Source organism: Macaca fascicularis, chromosome 9, assembly GCF_037993035.2.
Source record: "Macaca fascicularis isolate 582-1 chromosome 9, T2T-MFA8v1.1".
Taxonomy (NCBI): domain Eukaryota; kingdom Metazoa; phylum Chordata; class Mammalia; order Primates; family Cercopithecidae; genus Macaca; species Macaca fascicularis.
The window spans coordinates 74966826-74980654 of NC_088383.1; the positions used below are offsets into that span (position 1 = coordinate 74966826).

The window sequence follows — 13829 nt, forward strand, 5'->3', positions numbered from 1 at the left end:
TTCATGGCTAACCTGAGGATTAAATGAGACGACATACATAAAGTGCTTAGCGCTGTGCCGCTGGCACACAGCAAGCACTCCATAAATGGTAGCCAGTATTAACATTGGTATTAACAAAGATGCCGCCTTTGCAGCCCACTGGAAGGCTTTTGATCCCTGCCAGGGGCCTTGGGCTCAGGATACAGGAGAGCAGGACGCAGCCCAGCCGAGGTAGATGAGTGCCCAGAGAACTCAATAGCTGGTTTGGGCTGGTGAGGCTAGGAAACCAGTGAGGAAAAATAAAATCACCTGCAGTGGCATTGTTCGTTTTTAAATTTTACTTTATAGGGCCTGCTGATAATCAATGGCTGGGAGCTCTGCACGGGCAGCTAGGCAGACTCGGGGACGTGGGTGGCCTGCCACATAACAAGCAGTTCCCGTGTTCCCAGAGCAGGCCCACCACAGGCGGGGCAGACAGGTGACTTATTCTCAAAGCCGCTGTTAAAGCGCAGTAGCTGTGTGCTCAGGAGCTTTGGGGCCTCCAGCGACGCGGGAATGTAAGTGGATGTGGAAGGGGAGGGGTGGGGGTGATTTCTTCGGGGGAAGGAGAATCCCAGCTTCCCAAGTGTAGGACCCCTTGCTCTGTCTCAGGCCCCACATGGCCCACCCCATTGTGGGTCGGTGGCTTGTGAGCGCTGCCCTGAGCCCTCTCCCACCCTCTCCCACCCTCCCCGCCACCCCCACTGCCATTCCCCAACTACAGCCTGCAAAGGTAGACCAGGCAGGCATGTGCCTGCTTTACTTAGTTCCAGCACCCTAAGGGGCCTGAGGGGAGAGGGGAGAGAAGGGCGCAGAGAGGGCACAGCGTTCCAGCTGCCTGCTGAATGACAAGAATTTCCTACACACAGGGGTAAACACAGGCTGGGTGGCGGCATGGAGGTGCCATCCAGGGGACCTGATCTGGGACTGAAGGGACGTCGGTGTGCTTGTATGGGGAAGGTCCCCACTGGATCATGGCAGCCCAAGTCAGGAAGCATGAACTTCTCTCTGAATTGCGGGGTGGGGGTTCCTCTGAGGGCATGAAGAACCCAGTCAAGTGGAGGTTCCAGATTCCAGCCAGGCCAGCCTGAGTCCACGCCTCGGCTGCCTCCCCAGACCTCGGGGCAGGGGTGGGGGCTGAAGGCGCAGTGGCTGTACTGAGATTCCGGCTGGAGAGAGCATCAGAGTCCCCCTGCCAGTCATCCCTTGACAAGGAAGGCGCACTAGACAGGGAGTGCAGGGATAAATTCAAGGAGTCAGGGATTTTGCGTGCTCTGCCACTGCTGTTGGGGAGCTTAGGCAGATCCCTCTCCTTCTGCCTCGCCCTCTGCCCCATTTTCCAGCCTCAGGATGGGGACAAAAAGCTCTGCCCTGCGCTCCAGTCCTGCCTCCCAGCCACAGGTGTCCTGTGCACCTTGGTCACTGTTGGGGTGGCTGCAGCGTGGCCCACAGGAACCCCAGGGGACAGGAGCCTGACATGGTGTCAGGTGGGGAAGCCAGGTGGCCTCATGGTCAGGCGCATGGGTCCCCACCCAGCGCCTGGGGACCGAAGGAGTGACCCAGCAGGATCCTCGCTGGCTGGTCAGTCTAGGATGGGATGGGGCGGGCCTGCCCAGGCCGCTTCCTGCCTCCCCAACCAGCCCATGGATGAAGGAGAATTGCTAGAGTACATTGAGGCCAGAGGGGAGAAGGGCAGGAGGCTTGAAAGAGAGAAGACAGGCTGGCAAGGGGTTTTGACAGCCCTGAGCCCTACCCATCTCTGACTACCAGGGAGGGGAGGAGAGATCAGCTGGGGCGACGGGGTCAGGTGGAAGCAAAGTGGCGAGGGCAGTGTGGTCTGGTCTGGGGCACAAGTGAAGGGCTAGGTCGGGGCGGGTGTCTAGAGGGTGGCCTGAGAAGGTGATTCAGTCACCCACTCTCCCCCAGTCCCTAAAGTCAGCCACTGCCCCAGCAGGCCAAAGGAATAGCACTGGCTGCTTCAGACAGGGACCAGGAAGAGGGGACTATGCTAAGCAATGAGAGAGAGAGGGACCCTTGTGCGTATGGCAAGCACATAGTCCACACGCAGGCCGACCACATGCGTTTTGGCATAGAATTGCTAGATGACCTTGGGCAACTTGCTTAGCTTCTCTGTGCCCCATTTTGCTCCCCTTAGAGAAAGATTACTTCTGATAATAAAGGAGCCAATGCTTAATAAGCACTTATTCTGTGCCAGTCAGTATTCTAAGTGCTTGATGTATAGATTAATCTATTTGATCATTTCGACGACCAGAGAAGGAAAGTCCTATTATCGTTCCCATTTTAAAGACAAGGAAATTAAAGCACAGCAAGGTTAAGACACTCGCCCAAGGGACCCCTTGGCTGAAGTGGGACTGGAAGACAGGAGGTCAGCTCTGACTGTACGCTCTGTTCTTGTTCTCACCCTGAATGCATGAAGCATCTTTCATCTGGAGAGCTCAAGGGGAGACTGCCATGTCTCACAGGGGAAGGCAGCTGAGGGCTTAGCACCTGCTATATTTCTACTGATGTATTTTTTTTTTCTTTTTTCATTTTTTGAGACAGTCTCGCTCTGTCACCCAGGCTGGAGTGCAATGGCACGATCTCAGCTCACTGCAATCTCCGCCTTCTGGGTTCCAGCAATCCTTGTGCCTCAGCCTCCCAAGTAGCTAGGACTACAAGTGTGCACCACCACCATGCCCAGCTAATTTTTGTATTTTTATTAGAGTTGGGGTTGTGCCATGTTGGCCATGCTGGTCTTGAACTCCTGACCTCAAGCGATCCTCCCACCTCGGCCTCTCAAAGTGCTGGGATTACAGGCAAGAGACACCGTGCCAGGCCAAGTGTATTTCTTTTTAACAGATGAAGAAAGTGAGTGGAACGGAATGGGGGAGGGGGGTGGGTCCCAGGTGGCAGAGTCCCCAGGGAGGCTGAAGAAAGTGTCCTGATTCCCACCGTCCAGTGAACATGGAGGTCAGGGCTGCTCTCAGGCGCCCCTGATTAAAGCCTCCCACGTGGGGCGGGGGGAGCAGGGTTGGAGGGGTGATATCCTGACAGACGCCCGCATGGAGGATGAGAGACCCCTGCTTTGTACAGCCTTGGGCCAGTACTTCTCCAGGGTTCGGTGTCTCCTCTGTAAAATGTGCTGTGAGTTAAGAAAACGCCTGAGGCTGTCTTGCACTCTGAGAGTCTTTGAGACTGTGCTGTGCTCCTGGGTTGCCTGGATGGGAGTGAGCTCCCCACCACAGGGGGGATTCCAGTAGGGATCCCTCCAAACATGGAGGCAAGGAGAGGGGATCCTCGAGGGACACTCAGGCTGCAGGATGCTAGCAACACTCCAACAAGCACGAGCCTGCAGCGGCCTCCAGAGACTCCACCTGGCTCCCTGCAGAGGGAGAAGGAGCTGGCCCCCCATAGGAATGTGTGTGCGTGTGTCACCAGGTACACGGTGCCCACAGCTCTTCTCTGGGGATGCCATGGCCCCCGGGGATGCCACGTCAGGCGTGCCTGCTCTCCTGGCCTGCCTTCAGTGCAGCCCAGGACTGCTTTGCTCCCCACCACCTGCTGTCCAGGGGCCAAGCGAGAAGCGAATGCCCAGGCCTCTTCTAGCCTCCTCCATGGGCTCTGGAGCTGGCACTCAGAGCGGGCTGCTGCAAGGCCAGGAAAGGAGGGCAGAGGGGAAGCCTCCCGGCTGCGATTCCTTTGCTCAGACTATGCCCTCCAGCAGGATGCCCTTCTTCCTGCTCACCTAGTTTAAAACTACTTCTTGGTCTTCACAGCCAGATCAAATGCTGACCCTTCTGGCTGGGTTTCTGCTGTCCCCTCAGGCCCAGTTCATATTTTCTTCTGATGGACGTCCCTGGAGCCGTGCCCATCCTTCATTACCACTCTATTCACCCTGCAGTATAGGAAATCCTGCGTGTGTCTTTCTCCCCTGCCAGGCTCTGAACTTCGAGAATAAGTTATTTCCTCCATTCCCCCAGAGCTGAATGCAGTAGGTCACACACGGTGCAAATAGTAGGTGCTCAGAACACAGCCGTGGAACTGAACAGAGCTGTGGCCAGTCCCTGCACCCCAGGAGGAGGATGGTTTGCGGTCACAGGTGCCTCCTTCCCTTAGAGCTCATGTATTTCTCAAGGCTCCTCCCATTCCCTCTTGTGTCCCAGGCTTTGGGGACAGCTGGTATTTTCAGCCCTGTGAGAGCTGCAGAAGGCAACCGAGGCCCAGAGAGAGAAGTATGTGCCTCAGTCCCACAGTAAGGCAGTGTCTCCAGAGTCCCAGAGCACAAAGCTGAACCACCAGCCCCAACACCCTCCAGCCTGGCCTCCCGTGCGGAGGCTGCCCGTGGAGTAGACACAGGGAGGACTGGACTTACCCCAGCATCCGGAGATCAGCACCAAAAGCCAGGCCACGTGGCAGCTGGTAGCAACATGGCACCCCATGGCTCCTGGGGACACAAAGAAGGAGAAGAGGATGAGAAGCCTCCTGGGCAGCAGGGGGTCTGCTCCTCAGCCCCTCCCACCTCTGCAGCTCCAGAGAGAACTGGGGCTTGGAAGGGAGGAGAAGGAATCAAGTCAGATGGAGGGTTTGGGAGCACATGGGAAAAAAGAGAGGGTCTGTATCATTTGGTTTTAACATTGTTCAATCCTGGGTATAGCACAGTGGCCTGTGAAACACTGGGGCTGGGGCCTATCGGGTCCTCTTTGCCCTCATGGGGACTGGCTGTCCTGCAAGGGAACTCTAGGCAAAGAGTGACATATTCTAGGCTCAGTAGATGGAGGGAGGGGCTGCTGCCTTCAGCCTCCAGGACGACATCCCCCAAGAGTGACAGAGCCTGGTTTTCCTGGGGACAGCATTGAGGAGATGGTCACTGTCTGGGAAGACAGAGGTCTAACAGGAGGCTTGACAAGTCCAACAAGCCCAAGCCCACCACCAGTGCCCAATGAGCATAGCTCTTCCTGTTTTTCATTTTTTGTATTCACCATATTATCCCATAACCTTGTATATGAAGGGATGCAGCAGGCCATGGTGTCCAAAGAGGCACAGAGAGGGGAGGTGACCTGCCCAGGACCTCACAGCAAGTCTGTGGAGGCTAAAGCTGAATTTTGAAGGGCTCAGAGCTAAGCTCTATTGAGATCTGGGGCTCAGCTGACAGAGGTTCTGTAAGATCAGATCCCATTTCTAAGGGTGGCTGGGAGGGTAGACAGCTCTCTCCCACATGGCAGCAGCCCCCACTCTGGTCCCATTCCATCAGGGCCCTGGTCCTCCAGCAGCTCAGAAGCAGGCCTCCCTAGAGCCCAGCAGTGACACCAGGGGGACCACGCTCACCAACCAGGAATCCTAACCTCCTACAGAACTGTCTGCCTTGGTAGTGCAGGGCCGGACTCACACACATCAGCCTTCAGTGTGTACCTACTGTGCATCTGGCCTGGGGGGGTGTCCATCTCCCTGGCTCACAAAGTAGGGTTAGAGCCATTCGGCAATTTGTTCAGAGACCTCCAGCTAGAGACCAGCATCAAGACCCAAGCTGGTGTACTATCTCTCTTGTCAATAAGTGACCAGGAAAGACACAGGGCAGTGAATGGAGCTGGAAGAAAGGACTTTTGGAGAGACTTCCACATCTCTGCCAACATATAGGGGTGAGGGATTAAGAAAGAGCTGAGAGCCCAGAGCCCTTAATTCTGGACTTGGAGGGGCCCCAATCCCTGTCAGCCCACATCCCCAGTGAACAATGAGGTGACCCTACCAGATGGTTCCTGACCAACATGACATACAACAGTCCAGTCCACAGTCCCCTTTTGCTTTCCTTCTAATATTATAATTAAAATATCCTAATTACAAAGCATGCAATAGTCATTTGAAGAATAAAATATTCTTTTTCTTTCCTTCTTTTTTTCTTTCTTTTTTTTCATTTTTCTTTTTTTTTTTTTTGGACAGAATCTCACTCTGTCACCCAGGCTGGAGTGCAGTGGGGTAATCTTGGCTCACTGCAACCTCCACCACCTGGATTCAAGTGATTCTCCTGCCTCAGCCTCGCGAGTAGCTGGGATTACAGGTGCGTGCCACCAAGCTTGGCTCATTTTTTTTGTATTTTTAGTAGAGATGGGGTTTCACCATGTTAGCCATGCTGGTCTCGAACTCCTGAACTCAAGTGATCCACCCGGCTCAGCCTCCCAAAGTGCTGGGATTACGGGTATGAGCCACCATGCACGACAAAACACAAAAGATTCTAAGACGTATTTACATAATAGGGGGCAACTCTTCCCCTACACATCCTATTGAGTTTCTGAATATTAACAGCCTATCACAGGGGTTGCAAACTGAAATGCCTACAAGGCCAGCAGGGAATTTAGATGAGGGTGATGCTGGGTGGGTGGGGATGATGGCCAGTTGGAGGCCACATGCTCTCTATTGAAAAGTGGCAGCTGTTGATGTGTTTCAGCCAAGAGGGAATGTGGGCCCAGGGTGGCAGAGCCTCTGATTTTTCTCAATGAAAAACTAGAAATCAGGCTTTTCACATGAATTCAATTTTTAAATGTTGGCAAATAACTCAATTTGTAAGGAACACTTTGTGAGTCAAACATGACCATGGCCAGAGTGGGCAGGCAGGGCCTGGCATGCATCCTACCAGGCCTTTCTCTGCACCCAAGAAATATGTTCCCATTACACACATGTACAGAGCTGTGAGGCTACTGTTTACTTTGAGAATAACGGAGTTACCCTCTACATACAAGCAACTTGCTTTTCACACATCAAGAAATTCCGCAGATGGCACTCCAGGCCAACATTGCTTAGAATTACCTCTTTCTATTTAGGAGATAATAATAGCTCATGGTATGGATGTTTCCTAATGGAGACTTCATCCCTTACCGATGGGCATTTGGATGTTTCCAGATTCCCGCCCCCGTCCCCGTGAGCAATGCCACCGCGAACGTCTCTCTGTACATAATTGTGTTGGGATTTGGCTCTTCCGTTTGGTTCTCCAACAGCTGGAGTGCTGGGTCAATTAAATACAACCCGGAGTGTGTATGTGAACTTTTACTAGACGCTGACATATTATCTTCTGGAAAAGGCTGTGGCAATTCGCAGTCTCGCCACCAGTATATGAGGGGGCCTATGTGCCCACCTGGAAGTGATCTCTCTTTTAAATGGCTGCCAATCGGACACATGAAAAATGGTATAGCATTGCTGCTTTAATTTGCATTTCCCTAACTACTAGCAAGGTTGAGCAAGATGCCTTTCTCTAAACGTTCAAACCACTTTCCATCTGTTATCTTGCGTTACCCTATCATATCCTGCAAAGAAGCTAGCCAGCAGCACTAGCATTATCCCTGATTTACAAGTGGAGAAACCGAGGCACTGGGCAATTAGGTGACAATCTGACATCTCACAGTGAGTGAGTATCTTCTACAGAAAAAACCTCAGCCCCCTGCCATTCCAAACCAGATGTCATGAGAATTAAACAACATCTACTAAGAACATCATCCACAAATAGCTGGGGAGAGCACGCCATTCTGCTGGGTGTTGCAGGAAGTTAGCGGTGGAAGGAAGGGAGGAAATGAACACTTGTTAGGCAATCCCACAGGCCAAGGATTTTCACAGGTATTATTTTTACTCAAACTTCCAAAATAGCTCTATGAAGTAGGTCTTCTTGTCCCCATTTGATAGACGAGGACATTGAGGCTCAGAGAGGTCACTCTAGGATTGATCAGGTGTGCCTGAGTCAGAGTCTCCTGCTGTTTCCATCACACCATGCTGCTGCTCCCGTTTCCTGACTGTGTAAAAGGGGAAGACATGACCCCTCCCTCATGGAGCATAATATCCATCACACAAAAAACACGGGGTGAATATCTGCCAAGAGGTGAGCGCCTGCACACACATATGTGCATAATGCCTTTCGCTTTCCACAGTGCGAGCTCAGGCTCCAACACTGCCAGGCACACTGGGCCTCCAACCTCTCTTCTTAAGTGCCCTTCTCCTTTCCCCATCTGAGGCAATCAGACTGCCTCAGTGCCCAGATCCAACAGTCAGGGGTAGATGCACACAATCCTAATTCTGCAGGATTGGCAGGGACTGCCTCCAGAGCATCCGGAAGCAGGGACCATCTCAGCTCCATCCTGACTCTGCCTCCATCCTCCCCATAGGGCGAAGTGGCACTGACACTAGGTCAAGGTGACACAGGCTCCAAAGGGTAAAGCAAAGCTGCTGGGCCTGAAGGGCTCCACCCTGCTGCTGGGTTTTCCCTGAGGTCCCAGATCTTCTTCCTCTGGCTCCTCTGGCTATGGGAGGAAAGCAAGGCCCAGAGAGAGCAGAGGCTGATGCCAGCAGGAAGAGACAGACTCCTAAGCCCTGACCTCCAGCCTCGGTGTGGTGAGCGACGCTGCTTTGCCTGCTGGCATTCCTCAGTAGCGGGGCCTCGGCGAGCAGCATGGGTCCCCAGGGAGAGCCTGACCTCGCTCTGCTCTGTGCAATAGCTGCTTCCCCAGCCTCCTGGCCTCCTCACCTCCCATTCAGCATAGCCAAGTGGCTTCCTCCACCATCTTCAGGCCCACCCTTAGGATGGGGCCTGAGCTCCCACCAACCCTCATGTCTCCCCACTGGATCAGGAAACACAGACACACCCTTCTGTGCTGGGTTTCCTGCTTGGACCTGGGATAGGTGCCAGAGACCTGCTCCAGAGGTAGGGGCAGGGCCACAGCCAGCTGCCCCCAAATCTCTCAAGTGCTGGCTTAGAGCCCTCCTCCTAAGACGACACACAGCCAGGCCCCAAAGCCCTCAGACTCCAATTCCCTACATCCTTCTTCATGCCAAACTTTGTGCCAGGCACAGTGGGGGACATAGGGCCATGAGAACATACAGCCGTGACTGGAAACATGTGCTAGGTTTCAAATAAGTGAAACAGACTGTCACTGCCCAGGGCCGTCAGGAGACAGAAAATCCCAGGGCTCCTAGCTTTCAGGGCTCAAGCTATACACACGTCAGATTCATAATTCTAACATTTACTGAGTCTATATTCTATGCCAGTCATTGTGATATACAATGCACTCTACATGCTGGGGCTCAGAGAGGCTAAACAACTTGCTCAAGGTCACACAGCTAATAAGTGTCAAATCTGGATTTGAACTCCATTCTGATGGCCATCATGGCCAGGCTCCCAGCCTCAGCCCCAACCCTTGCTGAGCTCAGACATGTGACCCAGGGGAGGGTCCTGCAGAGGCGCCTGATAGGAAGTCTTTGGGCAAGACCCTGTGGCATCTATTCAGCGAGCCCAGTGAGAATTCCAGCATGCTCACAGCCAAGGTACACTGGGCCAGCAGGAGGTAAGCTGCACATGCCAGGAAGAAGGCGGATGGCTAGGGTGGTGGTGGGTGGGCTCCGGTTTCATCTGCCCTCCCAGGCTGTTGGCAACTCACATGCATTGCCCCTAGAACCAGTAGCAATCAGAGAATGCATGCTCCATCCGGGGTGAGCAAGTCTCCCCGCTCCTCACCCGCTACTGCTTCCCTCCACCACCTTCCCCTCAAGGTTGACACCTTCGTCCCTGGTGGAAGTTGACTACGAATTTCTCAGATTTAGGGCAGCAGCCCCACCCACATTAACCACCTTCTCCTGTCAGACCAGCTCTGGGATGAGGGCTGGCTAGGGAGGCTCTGAGAGGTGGTTCAGTGACAGCATCCATGGAGTCACCCACATAGGACTCACCCCCCCAGTCACCACCAAGTCCAATCAAATCTCAACTTACACCACAGAGAGCCACTGAGCTGCAAGGGGAGGCTTTGGGCAGTGGGAGATCCAGCTGGGTCTGGCCACACTGCAGAAGTCTGCCCTGACAGGCCCTACTGTGTGCTAGACACTGTGCTAGGGCTTAGGGACACAGAAGGGAACAAGGTAAAGCCCGCACCTTGGGGGAGCTGAGACTGCCTGGGAGAGACCAACCCCAATAGAGCAGGTGGGTGAGTCATCCAGAGTGTCAGGAGCGAGGTGTCCTGGGAAAGAAGGGGCAGCGCAGGAACCAGCTGAGGGTCACTGGGGAGGTGACACTTGAGCACGTACTCGCAGGAGAGTTGGCCATGTGGATATCTGGGAGGAATGCCTCCCAGGCAGAGGGAGTGGCCTGTGCAAAGGCCCTGAGGCAACAGCATGCCTAGTGTGCTTGAGGAGCATGAGGAGGCCAGTGTGGCTGGAAAGGGTGCACAGTGGGAAGAGCTGCAGGAGATGAGGGCAGAGAGATCTCAGGGGCCATCATGGACACTTTGCAGGCCACTGATTGTGAGGAAACACGTGATATGAATAACCAGTTTTCAAGGAGCACCCTGGCTGCTGTGATGAGGACACACTGTAGGGGGTATGGGCGGGAGTGGCTAGACCGGTGTCCAGGCTCCTGCCGGGATGCAGGCAGAGATGATGGGCTCCAGGCAGCAGGGCGGTGTGGGATCTGGCAGATTCTGGACATATTTCAAGGTAGAGCTGAGAGGGTTTCCTGTTGGTGGGGATGTGACTGTGCAAGAATGAATCGAGCCCAAGCACCTGGGAGGATGGCATTGCCATTAGCTAGGACAGGAGAGGCTGCAGGTGGAGCTGGCTGAGGGACAAGATCAGAAGTTCATTTGAGACATGGCGAGTCTGGCATGGCTGTTGACAACCAAGTAGCAACAGTGGGTCGGCAGCTGGACATGCTCAGCCAAGGTCCAGGCCAGGCTGGAAGCAGAAGTGTGGGAGCCACCAGCAGGGAGGTGGCGCTTACCACCGCCAGAGAGGCAAGATCAGCAGGGCTCCCACACCCCTGAGCTGAGGCAGCCGGGCGGAGAAGCAGTCCGCCTTTGAAAATTGTCCAAAGAGCCTGAAAACGCATATACCCTGTGGCCCAGCAATTCCACCTCCAGAAGCTCAGCTGAGGAAATCGCCATGGCTGTACGTGGACACCAAGCCACAGGGATGTCCACTGCTGTGTTACTTATGACAGATACCCAACAGGGGACTGGTTCAACTGTGGGATGTCCCTAGGAAGCAACAGGGGATGGTGTGTGGATTCCTAGTGTGTGAATGTGTGCAGGGGAGTGTGCACATACGGCACTGGGGGGTGAAGCTGGGGTGTTGTGTGAGTGGTGAGGTCATGGGAAATTTTATTTTCTTCTACCTAGTTTCTGCATTCCGCCTGGCTTCTATAATAAGCATTCAACGTGTTGATATCAGTGACCTCACTTATGTCCACCCTACCAAAATCTTGCCACAGCCTGTGAACACGTGGACAACCCTGATTAGACATTCTCTCCCGCACTCTCCTGATCCTCCCTGAAGCCCAGAGTCCCAGGTGCAAACACCAGGGGAGACTCTGGGAACTGGGAGGGTCCTCGGCGGTCCTCTGACTGACACCCCTCCCTAGACTGCTACCAGACATTTCTAGGGACATGGAGCTCCTTTTACCCTGGGCAGTGGGTCCCAGCTGGAGAGGCCCTGCCTCTCCATCCCCTGAGTCCAGCCCCACTGGGTCTTTCCTTGCTAGGCCAGGAGGTCAGATTGCTCCCACCACCAGGAGGGCTCCCTCATGCTTCACCTGCAGGCAGCCACGAGCAGCAGAATGGGCTAAACCCCAGGCTCGGAGACAAGGCCCAGGGCTGGCGCTTGGCCACATACGGAGGGGTTCTCCTTTCCCCAGTAGAAGACCAACAGTGTGAAAGAAAAGCTTGTGCCTGAAAGCGCACAAACACACACAGTCACACACACCACATACACACACACACTCTGACACACTCACCTTTACACTCACACAGCACACACACTCACACACACTCAAACACACACACTCACCCACACACACCCTCATACACTCACAAACACCACACACAGTCTCTAACACACACACTCAAACACTCATACACTCTCACACACACACAGTCTCACACACACACATGCTCTCACACATACTCAAACACACCACACACAGCCTCCCACACACACTCACTCACACACTCTCAAACACACACACTGTACACACACACTCTCACACACCCACACACTCACATGGTCTCACACATACACACACCACACACACTCGCCCACACACTCGCCCACACACTCGCCCACACACTGCACACACACACTCTCTCTCAAACTCACACCCACACACATGCTCTCGCACACACACACTCTCACACCCACACACTCACACACACACTCAAACACCCACACACACTCTCATACACACACACCCACACACTCACACACACACACTCTTTCACACAGTCATCCACACACCCACACACACCACTCTCTCAAACACATACCCACACACTTACACACACAAATACACACACTGCACACAAGTCTCTCACACACCCACACACTCTCACACACACACACACTCTCAAACACACTCATGCACACACACTCTCAAACACGCTCATGTGTGCCCACTCTCTCACACACACATACACACAATTGTGTTCTGCCACTCCCTCCAGGAGATGCATCCACAAAATGCCCTCACTCCACCACACGGTACAACCCTGGAGGGCCCCTCCTTCCTGTCCCACTCCTTTGCCCGGGCTGGAGGAAGCCAGATTCCTTGCAAAGCTCCCCATGATCTGTGGGGGTTTCACCAAACACCTCTGAATCCCAGAAAAAAAACCTAAGACGAAGCCTGTTGAAGCCTGGTGTCCTAGACTGGAAAGCCACATTCCTTGTCTCTGCTGGAGCAAGGCACACTCCCCTCTTTTGGGAAATAGGCAGTTCTGGGCCTAACTCCCGGGGCAGGGCCCCACCGTGACTGTCTCCCATCTCTTCCTGCAGCCCGCTCAGGAGGTACAATGGCAGAGGGCGCACTGCTGCCTGCCGACAGGCAACGCCTCCTGGCCCAGCAGGCAGGGGGACACGAGAGAACAGAGCAGGGGGAAGGAAAAGGGCAGGAAGGGACATCTGGGCAGTGTTTCAGTTTTTCGGGAGTGAGAGATTTTCACAGCAGGGTGCCACAATTTATTTTGAACTGTTATGAATTCCCATAAAATCAGATGCACTCAACTTTGAATAGAAATACTGAAATGCGCTGCAGAAATCAAATACTACTGAAATGCGCTGCAGAAATCAAATACAATTTGGGGATTATTCACCACCGCTACACACAGAGAGTTTCGTGCGTGCAAGAAGGCGCCTGCAGACGACACCATTAGGGCTGCTAATGGCCAAGCCCTTGTAGGCCACCGATGACCACGCTTCAAAGCCCACACTATCCAGGCCACCACCGGGGAGGCTGCTGTGATGGAAAGAGGAGACAAGACCACCTCATGGCTATTCTGTTCTTGTGCCCTCCTCTGAATCCCTCCCAGAAGCTTCCATGAAGTGGTGCCTGGGGTGGGAAGGGAGGGCACGACCTGAGACCCCCAGGGTGGGGAGCCACAGGCATCAGCCTCCCCCATGTGAAGCCTGGTGTCTCCGAGTTCCCCTCACCGACTCTTTTAAAAATATAATTCAGCAGAAGACATATTTTATTTTACTTTATTCTTTTGGGGAGCAATGTACGGACATAGTAAATAACTGAAAAAAGAGTGTACAGCAGGACGCCAGTCTCCTGTCTCCCTACCCCACGTCTCCTTCCCAGAGGCAACCCTTAAGGTCTCATTCCAGAAGTTCTATATATTCATATGAGCACATCGCCCCTCCCTCTCTTTAAAGAAAATCCGAGTTGTACTCATGCTATCCGACTCCTAGCTTTTTACATGACCATGTATCCTGAGGACTGTTTCACTTCAGTACATACAGAGTTGCTTGTTCTTTTTAGCAGCTACAGGGTGTCCTTCTATAGGGGGGACCATACTTTA

General features: G+C 53.7%; 1 protein-coding gene across 1 annotated transcript in view; it reads right to left on the reverse strand.

Moving 5' to 3' along the window:
* CDH23 (cadherin related 23) overlaps positions 1 to 13829 on the reverse strand; it is a 338832-nt gene that overhangs the window by 290435 nt on the left and 34568 nt on the right. Inside the window, 1 exon segment of the mRNA XM_065520923.2 lies at positions 4391 to 4462. Coding sequence (XP_065376995.1) covers positions 4391 to 4457 — 67 coding nt within the window. The 5' untranslated portion in view covers positions 4458 to 4462.